Genomic DNA, 15,965 nt, shown 5'->3' with positions numbered 1-15,965 from the left:
TTTTTATGTCAATGTGATTTGAATTATGTTTATTATGTGCTATGATTTTTAATATAAGGTGTGTGCTTTAATAAGGGGAATTTCCAAATACAACTTTTATTTCCTTAAATTGTCGCTTACATAAATGAAAAACTAGGAATAAGTACAATACAATTACAAACATGCAGATTGTGGGCTAATTATTTAAATCATAATCCTCATCCTCTCTAGAAATCCAATTTGTGTTTGAAGGCTCATCATTAAGGTTAGGGTTGGTGGAATCACCCGTAGGGAAATTAGAAAATTGTGGTTGTGTAGGATATCCCCCGGAGTAAGGTGGTTGCGGATAGTATCCACCGGGGTAAGGGGGTTGTGGGAAACTACCGGTGAAGGGAGGTGGCGGAAATCCACCGGTTAAGGGAGGTTGTTGGAATGCATCGGGGTAAGGTGGTTGAGGGTATGCACCGGGGTAAGGAGGTTGTGGGTATGCACTACCAAAATTTGGTTGTGGGAATGCACCACCAAAATTGGGTTGCGGATAGTATCCACCCATAGAAGGTGGCAGCTGCTCTTCAAGATCTTCTTTCTCCGCTATCTTCTTTTGTTTTCTTGACCAATAACGCTTTTTATTTGGCGTCATTTTACTTGTATCAATCTCCATAATACGCTCTTCCCTCTCTTTATTTCGCTCTTCCCTCTCTTTAATTCGATCTTGCCTTTCTTGAAATAGGAGTTGCTCTTTTCGTATTTCGATTTGCAAGAGGATACATGCTCTTTTCTCTTCCTCTTGGAGACTTCGAGCGAATTCGTCATCGAGTTTTTTCTTGCCCTTGGTTGCCTCTATTTGGTTGTTCGCTATACTCTCGAGACTGTTTGACAAAGGACTTTGATCTTTCGTTGCCTTCTTTCCTTTCCGTATTGCTTCTTTGGCAGCCTTCCTTCCTTGAGGCCTCACATTGGGATTTGCAGCTTCACCTGCAATTACCTCATCTACATCCATGTCCAAGTTGATGGGAGAATTTCCAGGAATTGGTTGTGTAGGCGTATGTTGATTTCCTTCATTTGATGTTCCTCTAGATGTATGACTAGGAATGTCTTTAAATTGTTGAAAACCCTCCACAACAGCGTAACTAGCAAAACTCTGAAAATTGTGTTTTTTTTCCTTCCCAGTTTTTCTCTTCATCCCAGCATGCCACAATTTATGTGCTTCATCTTGCTACGTAATTAAAAAAAAAATGCAATTAGTACAAATTGAACGATATTATGAAGGGTCATCTATTATAAAAGTCATAATTTTAATAAGAAATTATCTCACCGTTTTGCGTTAAAAATATAAACATCTTTGTAATTACATTATAATTTATCAATTAATTATTTTAATTGTAACGAAAAGCAAGTTACTACAATCAAAATGATATTATAATTAATAATTATTTATCAAGCCATATTTTACTATAATGTATCAATAAAATTTATCAACAAATATAAAGGTCATAATTTTAATAAACCACTATCTCACCGTTTTACAATAAAAATCAATAAGTACAAATATAAACATCTTTGTAATTACATTATAATTTATCAATTAATTATTTTAATTGTAACGAAAAGCAAGTTACTACAATTAAAATGATATTATAATTAATAATGATTTATCAAGCCATATTTTACTATAATGTATCAATAAGATTTATCAACAAATATAAAGGTCATAATTTTAATAAACCACTATCTCACCGTTTTACAATAAAAATCAATAAGTACAAATATAAATATCTTTGTAATTACATTATAATTTATCAATTAATTATTTTAATTGTAACGAAAAGCAAGTTACTACAATTAAAATGATATTATAATTAATAATGATTTATCAAGCCATATTTTACTATAATGTATCAATAAGATTTATCAACAAATATAAAGGTCATAATTTTAATAAACCACTATCTCACCGTTTTACAATAAAAATCAATAAGTACAAATATAAACATCTTTGTAATTACATTATAATTTATCAATTAATTATTTTAATTGTAACGAAAAGCAAGTTACTACAATTAAAATGATATTATAATTAATAATGATTTATCAAGCCATATTTTACTATAATGTATCAATAAGATTTATCAACAAATATAAAGGTCATAATTTTAATAAACCACTATCTCACCGTTTTACAATAAAAATCAATAAGTACAAATATAAACATCCTTGTAATTACATTATTATTTATCAATTAATTATCTTAATTGTAACGAAAAGCAATTACTACAATTAAAACGATATTATAATTACTATATTATTTATCATGTAATATTTTACTATAATGTATCAACAAATTAAATGATTTATCAACAAATACATACCTCATCAACCGCATTCGAACCGCTCTTGTACCAATGTTTCGCTTGCCTTAATGCACAATGCCACTCAAAGAGTTCTATCTTCAAAATTTTCCACCTTCCCTGCAAAGATTGGGCTGATAGGCTCTTGGGCCAATTTGCGTCAAAGTGTCGCTTCACACGCAACCATAAGTCGTTTTTTTTCTGATTTGTGCCCACAGCCGGACATTGGCCTACAACTTTCCAAGACTTGCACAATTGAACATCTTCCTCATCCGTCCATCTCCTTTTGTCTTGGGTAACCTCATCTTCATTTTGATCTCCCCTTTGTTCGGCCATAGTGGATAATGAAAAATATGGATAATGAGAGCTATATGAAGAGGAGGAAGGTGTAACTATGAACTCTAATTTTTTTGGTGTGAGATGTAAAGAAAATCCTAGGTATTTATAGAGAAATTTTTAGAATTTTTTTTCTTACCGTTTTGTTACCGTTTATTAACGTTACATACATATATAGTCGTTATTAATTAGTTACCGTTGGATCGTCTTCTTAATTGAAATGGAGGGATCAGATTTATTGACCGTTAGGCAGCCATTTCAAAATGACCCAACGGGTCTGCAGCAGGTGGCACATGCTGGTTTAAAGCAGATGCACTACACGACAAGAATTTGATGTCACTCGCCCGGGATTGCAGCGCCACGCGTCGTCCGTTCGTGACCCAGTCGCTGCCTTCAGCGCGTTGCAGTGGACGGAAAGCTGGTGCTGTCGCTTCACGTCAATCATCGGACATGGCTGGCAGCCCTTCTTCCCCAGTCATGAAATAAGTCATTCTGCTGCCTTTTTTCTTCCCCTCAGTCAAGAAAAGCCAATAAATGGCTGGGCAAACTTTCACCGGTGGAGGACCAACTTTGCTCTTGCCCGGTCACCACGTCGGTTTTCCTTGCTTTTGCCCGGGCAAAGTGCAACCGCTGCACTTGCTCTAATTCTTCATCTTTGTTACGTCTTCATTGTTTGCATCAACTTTTCTATTCTTAGTCTAACAATTATTGTCTACTATTAACCGACTTATTATCATGTTTGGAAATTTCAGTTCTGACCGAAAGTTTGATACTTAATATTTATAAAACTTTGAATATATTTCACTCGAACATTGATATCTAAAAACTCGTTTCGATATCGCTCCAATGTCGGTGAGATTAAATTATAAAAATCTGCCTCAAAATGTATCGTTGAGATTAAATTATAAAACTGTACGTCAAAATGTTAATAGTTTCGGAAAAATTTAAACCGTTGTTTTTGTACAATTTGTGAATTCAAATTGTGGAATCATAATTACTGCCTAGACTTGAATGATTGGGTTGGACCATTTGATCATTACGGATTTCATTGGCCTTGGCTTCCCCGGGCACCAGTACGACCTCCATTTAGCAAAAGGGACCAGCCTGATATCAAAATGAATGATTGTAAATGTAAATGTGATGTGGGCCCCAGATAACACCTATACATAAATAAATCATAGTGGAAAGACTCTTAGGCAGCGTCACATCACTGGCATCTCGATGCTGCCCGCCACTTGAAATTGCATCAGATTTCCCCCACCATTTTCTGTTTTCTTTTTGGAACATACTTCTACTATATACGGAAATTCTACATTTCTACCACACTTTCTAGTGTTGCAAAATGTTACATCTTGTCTCACAATTGACCAAACCATTTCGAGGAGATTATTAATCTTTTGCTCATGTGGTAAAAAAATAAAAATTCATAAAAATACTCATTTTTAGTCCAAAATTCATTTACATTTGATTTCCTATTTTGTAATAAGGATTTGAGGGATACAGTCACACCAAGGCTCATAGATGCAAAAGTTGGACATAATTGTCGAAACATGGATTTGTAATGAATTTTTTTAAATCCTCATTCAAAACCCAGTAATCATAAATCCGTTATCTTTAATGTCAATGAGATTTAAACTTGTAATCTTAAAGTTGTCAACTATTACACATAACAGTATAACCAACACTCTTACCGACCACAGTTTAAAATGAGATTTATAATATTACACAATGTTTATTTGTACATTAATTTTTTACTTTCAATTAATATGAAACTTTTGATGAACCCATTACACCCTGGAAAGGGTACTGTTTTTACCTAGGACCATGGTGGGTGTGAGTGTGAATGCATACAATTTTCAAGTTTCCATACATTTGTCTTGTAGACTTGAATTGGGAGCTAAAATTGGCCCCTACTTAATCTTCAATGGTACTAATAATACAAGATAAAGTGATAAACATGTGGTCGGTGTCAATAGTGCTTCGGAATTATTTGGGAATCTTTGCACAGTACTAAACAAACTTGGGCTTCTGTGGAACTAAAAGTAAAACTCTTATTTCAAAGGACAAAATCAACATTAAATAATGGCATGCGAGAGACACCTAGTCACTGAGCACCGACTTGGGTAACTGTGGAATCTCTAGACTCGATCTCGATGGAAACACCTAGCAAAGGCCAAGGTTAGAGATTGGGATGGCATTCATTATCCCACTTACCGGTCAACCAGTGTTCTCTTTTAATTTGCTTTGATTAGTTTGGACCACTCTCCTCATTGACTCATCTTTTATATCAGAAAATAGACTATAAAGGAAAACCAGATGGAACACTGGACACTCAGATATGAGAAGGCAACTGAATCAAACAGAATAAATATTTTCCTCTAAACCTAGAGTAGCTAATTTGTCCGTAACAAAATTAGTTTCTTCAAATAATATGTCTGAATTAGATGAAAATGAAAAGTTGAGCTAAAAACATCTTTAACAGACTCTCTATTGTGGCTCATCAGCTATTTTGGAGAGCATATTTAACTTTTTATCTATTTTAACCGCTGCACCAGAGTCCTAAGTGGCTCTCTATTATAACTTTTAGCTATCTCGCTCCTAAATATAGAGAGCTGGATGAGGCTCTCTATAATTTAAAACATTCATTTTATATAATTTATAAATACATTTAAACTATTTAATATTCATTTAAAAAATATATATAAATTTAAAACTAGCTAAAATATAGAGCATTGATGCAGACGTAATTCTAAAGTGGCTAACTAAAATGACTTTTTAACTACTTTGACTAAAATTTGACTCAAAAATTACTAGCATTGCTTAAAATGCTCTAAGGGCATAACGTCTTGAACTAGCTGTTTAATCCCCCATTGACTCATCACTCCTAGTCTCTGCCACTAAATCAAAACATTCCTAAATGATATAATATAGATCAAAATTCTGACAAAAAAAAAAAAAAACATAGATCAAATTATTACCTTTTATAATGCAAAATGAACGGTAACTAGCAAATAATGGCAGTTTACAGTATTACTGAGAAATTATCGTTAGCTCTAGAGCTCTAGACCAATACTCTAGTTAGTATAAAATTTGATGAAGATCAAGATCTCATATTCTTACTCTTAAGTTCCTCAATTTCATGACCGAACTTAAACCTAATTTTATCGGATGTCCCCGAATGAACAACTTAACCTAATTCGAATCAAGGCATCGTTCATAATTTTATGGGTTATTTTAGAAAGCAACCCAACAATTTACAGTCTATTTTCTTGATAATAACAACAACAAATAATAATAGCAAGAGTAAAAAGAATTAACAAAAATAAAAATTAAGAGGAGGAGGTCAAAATGAAAAGGACCCTATGCCATTAGCGATATTATTCTTCCCGGAGATCACAGTTCACAGGGATCGATGTTGAACAACACAAGTTAGAAATTACAGCTACAAAAATTACATTACATTTCAGAAGGGTAACTTTCCACGACGGTGTGGTCCGGTTGGCCGGCTACATAATCGAGGAGGCCTTCGCCGGCTTTGTCAGCTGCATGCGCATCGGTGCCCGGTAACGAGGTCTTCCCGAAGACGACGACGGCAAAGAGGAAGAGAGCAGTGGAGAGGAAGAGAGGCCAAAAGTAGGCCAGGATGGTTAGAAATCTTGGCGCAAAGAGGGCTAGGGAGTAAAGGGTGAGGCAGAAAATGAGTGCACAGAGAAAGTGGTACTTGAACTTGAGGAGCTTTTCTGGGATCTCCATGAGTAGAAGAGTATGAGAGTGAAGGTTTTTAGAGAGGGAGAGAGAGAGAGAGAGAGAGGACAGAGAGACAGGGATCGAGGGAGGTGTTTATCTCTTTAATGTGAAGAGATTCTCTGAGGGGAAAAAACGTTTTGTTTCCTGAGCTTTTTGTTTTGGAGTGTGTAAAAATTGTCACTAAAAGTTTTTGCCACTGGCCCTATTTTTGGTAGTATATTTACCTAAATGCCCCATCAGCTTCCACAAACTTACTCAAGGATTTTGGGTTTTCCATTGTTTTACGTATTCTTTGGCGAAAAAGTCTATTGAAAAGTTTTCTCTAGCAGCCGCACTGAAGTAATGCATGCTCAACGCTATTGTAGGTTACGCTCATTGTTTTGATTAGGAGATTGGATTTCGTTATTGATGTTGCAATTTGAACCTCATCGATATATGGCTTGGTTCTCGAAATTTTTATTACAAGATTAAATTCGACGTTGGTTTGTGGGTTCCATGAATGATACTAGTATTAAATTTCAAAGAAAAATTTAATAAATAGTAACTTTGAGCAGATGTATATGTTTAATAGAAACTAATAGAGTGGTGACACAAATCACACAATAATCCCAACAAAAATATTGATAATACAAAGCAAATACTAACAAAGTTGATTGTCGTTCCACCATTTAAAATGACTTTCAGAAGTTAGATGCAAACGAACTTAAAAATTACTATCAATACTAAACCTAAATCAATATTAAGTTTTGACCCAGACCCCAAAACTTGTCCCAAACACGAACTCAACCAGTATCCTAGGTTCGAATCTACAAACTGACATCAGCACATCAGCTCGAAAACCACAAACTCCGGGGGTCACAAAATCACTATTAACCCCCTAGAACTGCAAAAAGCCAAAAACTTCACAAAGATAGCCAGTACGCAACCCCAAAACTACATGCTCACTTCAAGATCCGACTAAGATCCCAAAGCCTGTTCTAAATTTGTCAAACTCAAGGTTTTAAATATCGGTATTTTCATATCTATCGGTACTTTGAAAAATGGAGATATCTGGAGTTGCTCTACCACCCCACGCATCATCACTATTTGAATTATCTTCTGGGTTTTTAACAACTTCTTCAGATAAGACTCTCTCTACGTTGATTCCAACATTAGTTGGAGTTTCTACAACTTGTGGAAGAGGTCTTCCATCTTCATCATTGAGGTGTAACTTGACGACCAAATTTTTATTCAAGTCTCCCACCAATAATTTCTATGGGAAATTGGTAGGAAATTTCCTTACCTGATCAATTTGGGGCCCTTTGTATAGTTTTATAAACATTGCACTTAATAAAATAAAATCAATAAAAAAGATGAATTACATTTAACTATTTAACCGTCTATAATTTGCTTCATATCATATATCACTTTCTATTTTTAATTATGTTGATCTACTAAAACAAGAGACAATTTCCAAAAAAAAATTTCAGGTTTAAGACACAGACTACACAGTAGCTTCGTTATTCCTCACTTTTTCAAGATGCATAGCCAAAATTTAATACTCCGTACTCTGCACTCTCTTCTCATCATGTCATCCATATATGGTTCCTTGACTTCCTTCTGCAATGTCATTTGGCCTCATTTGAATAATTGAACCTTTATGGCTTTATCTTCTTTCTATTATTCAACTACAGAGTTACCAACTACATACAGAGTTACAGAAATAGTCACAGACTACACAGTACCAAATCTCTCCTCACACAGATTTGCATTTAGACTTTTAGAGAATTATTTCTCACCCAAAATCGCCTTGAGGGTATTTTTCCAATTCACCTCACCTAGATTTGCCTTGAGGGGATTTTTTTCCTCTACCTAGATTCGCCTTGAGGGGATTTTCTACTCACCTAGATTCACCTTGAGGGGATTTCTCCTCACTCAAATTTGCCTTTAGGAAATCTCTCTTCACACAGATTTTCATTTAGAGAATTACTGAGTTTTTTTTTTTATTTTTACCTCAAATTTTACAGATATTTCTTCACTTTATCGGGATATATCGCAAATATCTAATATATCGGGGATATTTGACAATGTCGGAGAAATTTCGCAGAAACGGTGACAGATAAGATATGTACCCCCCTAGATATATCGGTCCGTCGAAAAAAGGAGATATCGGGGGATATATCGGAAATATCGCAGAGATTTAGAACCTTGGTCAAACCCATATCAATATCTGAATTGAATCCTAAATTTGGATCCAAATACCAGTAGTAGCCCACCAGTTTAAACCCGCAACCCCATCAGTCACAAAGCCATTATCACCACCTGAAACTACAAAATTCATGCCAAAATTGTGATGACATATTAGTACAACAACCCTGAAAGAAACTACCTGTGCTTCCAAGATCAAATGGGAGTGAGAAGCACCAAAAACAGAAGAAAACATGAGCTTAGAACTCCTTAGGTAGAAGAGAACAACGTTGACGTTCTCCCAATTTTAGACTGAAACCAATATGAAGATGCTTTAGGCTAAAATCAAGAAGAAACGTGTAATGGAGAGTGAAGTTCAAAGCGTCATCTAGGATATTTTACTCTCCCCTCAACATTATTTTGTTTTATTTTATCATATTGATTAATTTCTTAGTAATTTTATACTTTTCATTAAAAATCAGTTCAGGTCCTACACTTCAATTTTCATTACTAAAATCCACATATTTAATAATTAATAATTTGATCAAATTTATCTAGTCTTTAGTCAATCTATTAATTTGGCAGTTAAATTGTTGACGTTATCACGTGAATGAGAAAAAGCTCAGTTTTTTTATGACCTAGTTAGCAATGAAGTGAAATGTCTAATCAATCTAAATGTTGCTATGATCATGGTGTGACCCATTTTTTTGACCTAGCATTCTCTAAATTGAGGAGTGGGTCTCGGTGCAACAATTTAAACAATTACGCGTTGGAGTATATATTGGGCAGGGTGGCCTTGTTACGTGGACCCCTAATCCAAAGTCTCTATAAATCTTAAATTTTGTCTGCGTGATACTGTAATTACCATTACTATCTAACAGTGTTCTAAAAGTTCATTTGGACGGCCGTCTAGGGCCCACCTAGCTATTTATTCATGTTTTGCGTCTTCAACCCCTTTAGTGTAAGGATGACAAAAATCTCCAGTGGGGCAGAGCTCCATTGGATACCCACCCCTAATGGGGGGAGAATTCATGGACAAATGGGGAATGAGGATGGAGATCTCCAATCCTTGCTATCTAAGATTGGGGACGGGGCGGGGATGGTATTGTGATCCTCATCCTCAAACCCGCCCCAATAATATATACATATATTTAACTTATATATATTTTTATTTTTTATTTTATAATATAAATGACAAATATATACATTTAATACTTTACTTTAATGGCTATACTTTTATTTTAATGATGTTTTGACTTTTATACTCACTAAATTATGATTAATGAATTTAATCATATTTTAAATTTATTTGTTGTAGATTTTGATTTTTAAAAAGGCAATATGAGAAAAAATTATTTTATTTATTAAATTCTTATTGGAGATTTGGGGCTGGTTTGGAGGCTTAGTCCCCAATGGGGATGGGGACGAGGAATCCCCAATATATTTTTATTAGGAATTGGGGTGGGGATGGGGGTAGAAAATGACCTCGGGGATGGGGATGGTATTGTGATTCTCATCCCCAACCCGCCCCATTGCCATCTCTACTTTAGTGAAAAGCCATAGCCATTTCATAATTTTAGATAATTATTTAACTACAATATGAATTTATATATCATACACAATAATCTTATATAATATATCGTCATTTTTAGAAAATTTTATTTTATTTTTTCAAGTTTTTCTCGTTTAAAACTACATTACTCTATTATTAGCCGTTGAATTTAATTCATCGCATTTTTCTGACTGTCAGATTAGAAATTAAGTAATTATATATTTATTTTTTAATTTTTGGTATCAATTAATTTTAGCCTTCCATTTTGAATCAAGTTCATGAGGAGTGGATCATAGCTACTCATTTTGAATAGTGGAAGGTGGGACCTAGCCTTCTTCCCCTAAGCCATTTTGACTTTTTACCTTCATTTCTTAGTCATTTTGACTTAGGGAAAAATGCACGAACAGTGTCTGGAGACTCTGAGGACTGTCAAAATGATACATGAACTTTCAAACGTATCAATGTGATACCTGGACTTATATTTTCTTATCAACGTAGTACCTACATCAATTTTGCGTTACGGCTCCGTCAGTTCGAGTCACGTGTGACGCATGTAAGGCCGAAAATGAGGGCAAAAAAGACTTTTCCACTCCATCAAATCCTAAAGGGAAAAATGCACGAACAGTGTATGGAGACTCTGAGGACTATCAAAATGATACCTGAACTTTCAAACGCATCAATATGATACCTAGACTTATATTTTCTTGTCAACGTAGTACCTACATCAACTTTCCGTCACGACTCCATCAGTTCGAGTCACGTCTGATGCATGTGAGGCCGAAAATGAGGGCAAAAAAGACTTTTCCACTCCATCAAATCCTAAATGAATAAATTTAAAATTTAAAATAAAAACATAATAATTTATTATATTGAAAATAAAAGATGATTAATTTTTTTTGCTTTTTCTATTAACCATGATCAATCCAATATATTCTTAAAAAAAAAATAAAAATCTCAATCCTATAAGTATGAACCTAACATTTCTTCATGTTCATCTTCTCAAACCCAGCAAAAAGGCAAAAAAAGAAACAAAAGAAATCTCAATTATTCATGTTCTTGAACCCATTCTTGTTCATCTTCTTAAACTCGACAAACCCATTTTGAAAGAGAAATGAAAGATCTGGGAACTCCAAGAACAAAAAAGAATGAGAAATAATTTTTTTTAGCAAGGCTTCTCCCTTGTTCGATTCACTTCTAAAACACAAAACCAAGTCCAACTTGTTTCTGCAAAATCATTCAACCCTATTAAACTCCCAAGTTTGCCTTAATTGGTGGCAACACCAGCAGCTGCGGCAAGGACCACGAGGTCCGCGCCCCGAAGAAGCGGGTCGAGCATTGGATCTAGGAGAAGACCCGCTGCCTTAACAGCTTCCGCCGCGAGGTCAATGGCCTCTTCAACAACTCCAAGTCCAACAGAGAAAGCACGAAAACTTGGATTGCAAAACAACCAAAACAATCACAGATGTATCAGATCGAATTAACACAAAATTTCATTCCTCTTTTGAAATCGTCTCAACAACATCAATGCAGACCTATTGTGAAATGGGCAATGAAGAAGAAGAACCAAGAAGACGTTGCAGAAATCCTGAATTTCATTTTTCGTCACTACCCACAGCCACACCTCCACCAAAACTCGAACTCAAACTCAAAATCCATTAATATCAAGTTATTAACTACAACAAAAACACTAGCAAGAAATGATATAGATGATCTCTCCGCCCTCCTCCTTCCTCGATCTCAAGTCCCGCTTTGAGTACCGTCGAAGTTTCCAAAGAACCCAATCCAAATTCAAATCCCAATCCCAATTTCAATTTCGTCCTCCAAAATGAAGGACGTACATAGTCTTCTTGAAACCTCGCTTGTCAAAGATCTGAAATCGGCGATGAAGTACACTGCCAATCCTTTCATCGAGGTCAACAACGTCAGCGCTGTGTGCCTGAAATCGAGGAGTACTGAGGTGTTGTTGCGGGAGGAATTGGTGAGGACAACTAGTCTTTTTAGAGAGTGGTTGATCGAGGGGAGAGGAAGAAGACGAGAGGTGGAGGGGTGAAAAAAATTAATTAAAAAAATTAAAGGTAAATCAATCTTTTTACCAAAAAAAAAATATTTAAAATGTTTTTACAAAAAAAAATATTTAAAATTTCAGTTATAGGGCAAATCAGTCTTTTTACCTTCATTTTGTACCTTACGTGCCTCACACAGTCACACGTGGTAAATTTAACGGTGTCGTGACAGAAAGTTGATGTAGGTACTACGTTGACAAGAAAATATAAGTCCAGGTATCACATTGATACGTTTGAAAGTTCAGGTATCATTTTGACAGTCATAAGAGTCTCCAGACACTGTTCGTGTATTTTAAATGTCAGTTATAGGGCAAATCAGTCTTTTTACCTTCATTTTGTGTGTCACGTGCCTCACACGTGGTAAATTTAACGGTGCCGTGACGGAAAGTTGATGTAGGTACTACGTTGACAAGAAAATATAAGTCCAGGTATCACATTGATACGTTTGAAAGTTCAGGTATCATTTTAACAGTCATAAGAGTCTCCAGACACTGTTCGTGTATTTTAAATGTCAGTTATATGGCAAATCAGTCTTTTTACCTTCATTTTGTGTGTCACGTGCCTCACACGTGGTAAATTTAACGGTGCCGTGACGGAAAGTTGATGTAGGTACTACGTTGACAAGAAAATATAAGTCTAGGTATCACATTGATACGTTTGAAAGTTCAGGTATCATTTTGACAGTCATAAGAGTCTCCAGACACTGTTCGTGTATTTTAAATGTCAGTTATAGGGCAAATCAGTCTTTTTACCTTCATTTTGTGTGTCACGTGCCTCACACGTGGTAAATTTAACGATGCCGTGATGAAAAGTTGATGTAGGTACTACGTTGACAAGAAAATATAAGTCCAGGTATCACATTGATACGTTTGAAAGTTCAGGTATCATTTTGACAGTCCTCAGAGTCTCCAGACACTGTTTGTGCATTTTTCCCTTCGACTTAAGGTATGGCTCAAAAGCCATTTTGACACCCTTTTTTTTTGGGTTGGAGATGGTAGAAAAAAAACCCCCTTAATCACTTTGCCTTTTGACTTCATTGTTGGAGATGCCCTTAGGCATGCTAGTTTTAATAAAATGTTCACAATATTTATTTTATTTTGTCAAGTACTTAAAAATGACTTTTTATTTATAATTGGGGTTTTTTGCACCAACAGTGTCTGGAGACTTGGGTGACTGTCAATATGATACCCGGACTTACAAAGTTATCAAAGTGATACCCAGACTCAATTTTTCGTATCTCCGTCGTACCTGCCGTCATCTTCTGTCACGTTTCCATCAATCTCGACCACGTGTAAGGCACATGAGTGGCAAAATGAGGGCAAAATAGACTTTTCCACTATATCAAAGTCTAAATGAATAAATTCAATTTTTAAAATAAATTATTATATTGAAAATAAAAACTGAATGAATTTTATTACTTTATTACTTTACACGGGACCTTCTTCCGATGTTCTGTTGCGGCGGGCTGGCAGAGGTGAGGCTGGGATCGAGTGATCCCTCCGTCACCAATCTCTCTTCTCTCGAAAGCTCAATTGGTTTGCTGGGTTTGAGAAGATGAATATGAATGGGTTCAAGAACATGAACAAATGCTGGGATTTCTTAGTTTTTTTTTTCTTTTCTTTTTTTGCTTTTTTGCTGGGTTTAAGAAGATGAACATGAAGAATTGTTAGGTTCAAGTACTTATCTTGATTGCTGTCACTAAGATGGGACAGGTGGTGGATTTGAATGGGAAAGCAAATTGCAAGAGGTTGAATTTGATGGAAGAACAATGATGGGTAACTGGTTTTGGATTTGATCTGTTTCAAGGAAGAGGATGGTGAATAAGAGAGAAAAAAAATTAACGAATCGAGTGTTCTCCAAAAAAAAAAAAAAAAAACGAATTGAGGGCAAATTAGTCTTTTTTGTCTCATTAAACCAGTCACATGCATTGCACGTGGTCAAATTAACGGAAACGTGACGGAAAATGACGGCAGGTACGACGGAGATACGAAAAATTGAGTCTGGGTATCACTTTGATAACTTTGTAAGTTCGGGTATCATATTGTCAGTCACCCAAGTGTCCAAACACTGTTGATGCAAAAAACCCTTATAATTGTATGCTTAACTTTTTACTATGTTTTCAATTGGGTCATTGACTCAAAGCACAAAAATAGGCTAAAATTAACCCACTTACCCCAACAACATATTTTTATTCCCACTAACCCAATTTAAAGTAAAATGTCAATTTTACCCTCAACCTAATTAATAAATTACAGTTACTGCCCTCTCTCATCCTGATCTCTCTCTCCTCTCCGCCTCGTCTCAAGACGGTTTCTCCACCTTCGATAAGCTTGTCTTGGCTCTCCAAGGCGGTCGGTTTCATCTCCATTGCACACTCCAAGGCCAGAAGCTTAATCTCCAATCTCGAGGTAACGATTTTGGATGATGCTCTTACGACTTATTTGGATGATAGTGTGAAACTCCTGGAAATACACACACACACACACACACACACACACACACACACACATATATATATATGCAACTCTGTCTCCCCTGAGATCGAGCGGCTCCGGCAGCGCTGGATTGTTCTCACCTTTGCGGTTCACCACCTCGGCGACGGGAAGGTCTAGCTAGTTCGGGTTACGGTCCGAGCGCCGGCGGAGTTTTCTTGGGCTGAGTCATTAAACGAGCTGCAATTGGCGGTCTCCAACGAGTTGAAACAATGATTCGGAAAAGGAGGTGAAAATGAAAGGGATGTTATTGGAAGAGGTGGATGATGTGGCTACACGTGTCAGAGAAGCGTATGAGATAGAGGAAGAAGACATGCAGAGGAGAGACAACGTCGTAAAAAAGGTGGAGAGGGCAATGAGGGCCGTAGAAGGCACATAAGGAAAGAAAAAATGTTTTATTGTCTCTTAATAAAACATTTATTGGGAGTAATAGACATTTATTAGGAGGGGGCAATAAAACATTTTCCATTTATTGCCTCCCAATAAAAGTTTTGAATTGATGGAATCTCCTTATCTTTTTCTTTAATTAAAGTTTTATTTGTTTAATTTTAGGGAGATTAGTTCCCATTCCAGCGACCTAAAGGTTTATTGGGGGAGCAACAATCCTCTTTGACGACCTCTTAGGAGACCTCTAACGAAATTTCATAAACTTTTATTGTCCCCTAATAAATATTTATTGTGGGGAAATAAACCTCTCCGACGACCTCTTTGGGGACCTCAAGCGAGGTCAGAGAAATCCGGTGGCCAGCGATCGGTAACCTGATTCCGACGGCCGGTGACGGAACTCCGGCAAAGTCTCCTATGGCTTCTCTCTTTTCCATTTCTCTCTCTCTCTCTCTCTCTCTCTCTCTCTCTCTATATATATATATATATATGTAACAAAGGGATGAGGGCAAAATAGTCTCAAAAATAAGCAAAAAACAAAAATAAAAACTTAATTGGGTATTAGGGAAGACCTTATTAGAGTTTTTATGAGTAAGTGGGAAAAAAATATAAGTAGGTGGTGTAAAGGGGAAAAAAGTTCCTAGAATTAGGGTAAATGGTCAAAACCCCTTCAATTAATTATACTACTAACTATAATCTTTTGGTTTAATTGCATTTGTTTATATTTTATATAATAAAATTAATTTAAATAAACATACACTAGACTTCTAAGCATTAGGTTTATCCTCACCACCTGTTTACTGCCTAGCGACTTTTAGAACATTGTTAGTTAAGAACTTGCACAAATAATGAGCTATGATTGGCGGTAGGACAAACTCAATGATCTAACCGCTGTATT

At 35.8% G+C, this 15,965-nt stretch overlaps 1 protein-coding gene across 1 annotated transcript; it reads right to left on the bottom strand.

Moving 5' to 3' along the window:
- Window positions 1-5,992: 5,992 nt before the first annotated feature.
- Window positions 5,993-6,542, bottom strand: LOC112166627. The gene has a single exon (XM_024303501.2). The coding sequence runs from the start codon at window positions 6,414-6,416 to the stop codon at window positions 6,120-6,122; it is 297 nt and encodes a 98-aa protein (XP_024159269.1). The 5' UTR covers window positions 6,417-6,542; the 3' UTR covers window positions 5,993-6,119.
- Window positions 6,543-15,965: the final 9,423 nt, after the last annotated feature.

The sequence above is a fragment of the Rosa chinensis genome, chromosome 5 (assembly GCF_002994745.2).
Source record: "Rosa chinensis cultivar Old Blush chromosome 5, RchiOBHm-V2, whole genome shotgun sequence".
In the NCBI taxonomy this organism is placed as follows: Eukaryota; Viridiplantae; Streptophyta; class Magnoliopsida; order Rosales; family Rosaceae; genus Rosa; species Rosa chinensis.
The sequence above is the reverse complement of the archived record's forward strand: the minus strand, read 5'-3'. Positions and strand labels throughout refer to the sequence as shown.

Bases quoted from the DNA above. Each gene is read 5' to 3' on its own strand.
- LOC112166627 (XM_024303501.2), bottom strand. From the start codon at position 6,416: ATGGAGATCCCAGAAAAGCTCCTCAAGTTCAAGTACCACTTTCTCTGT.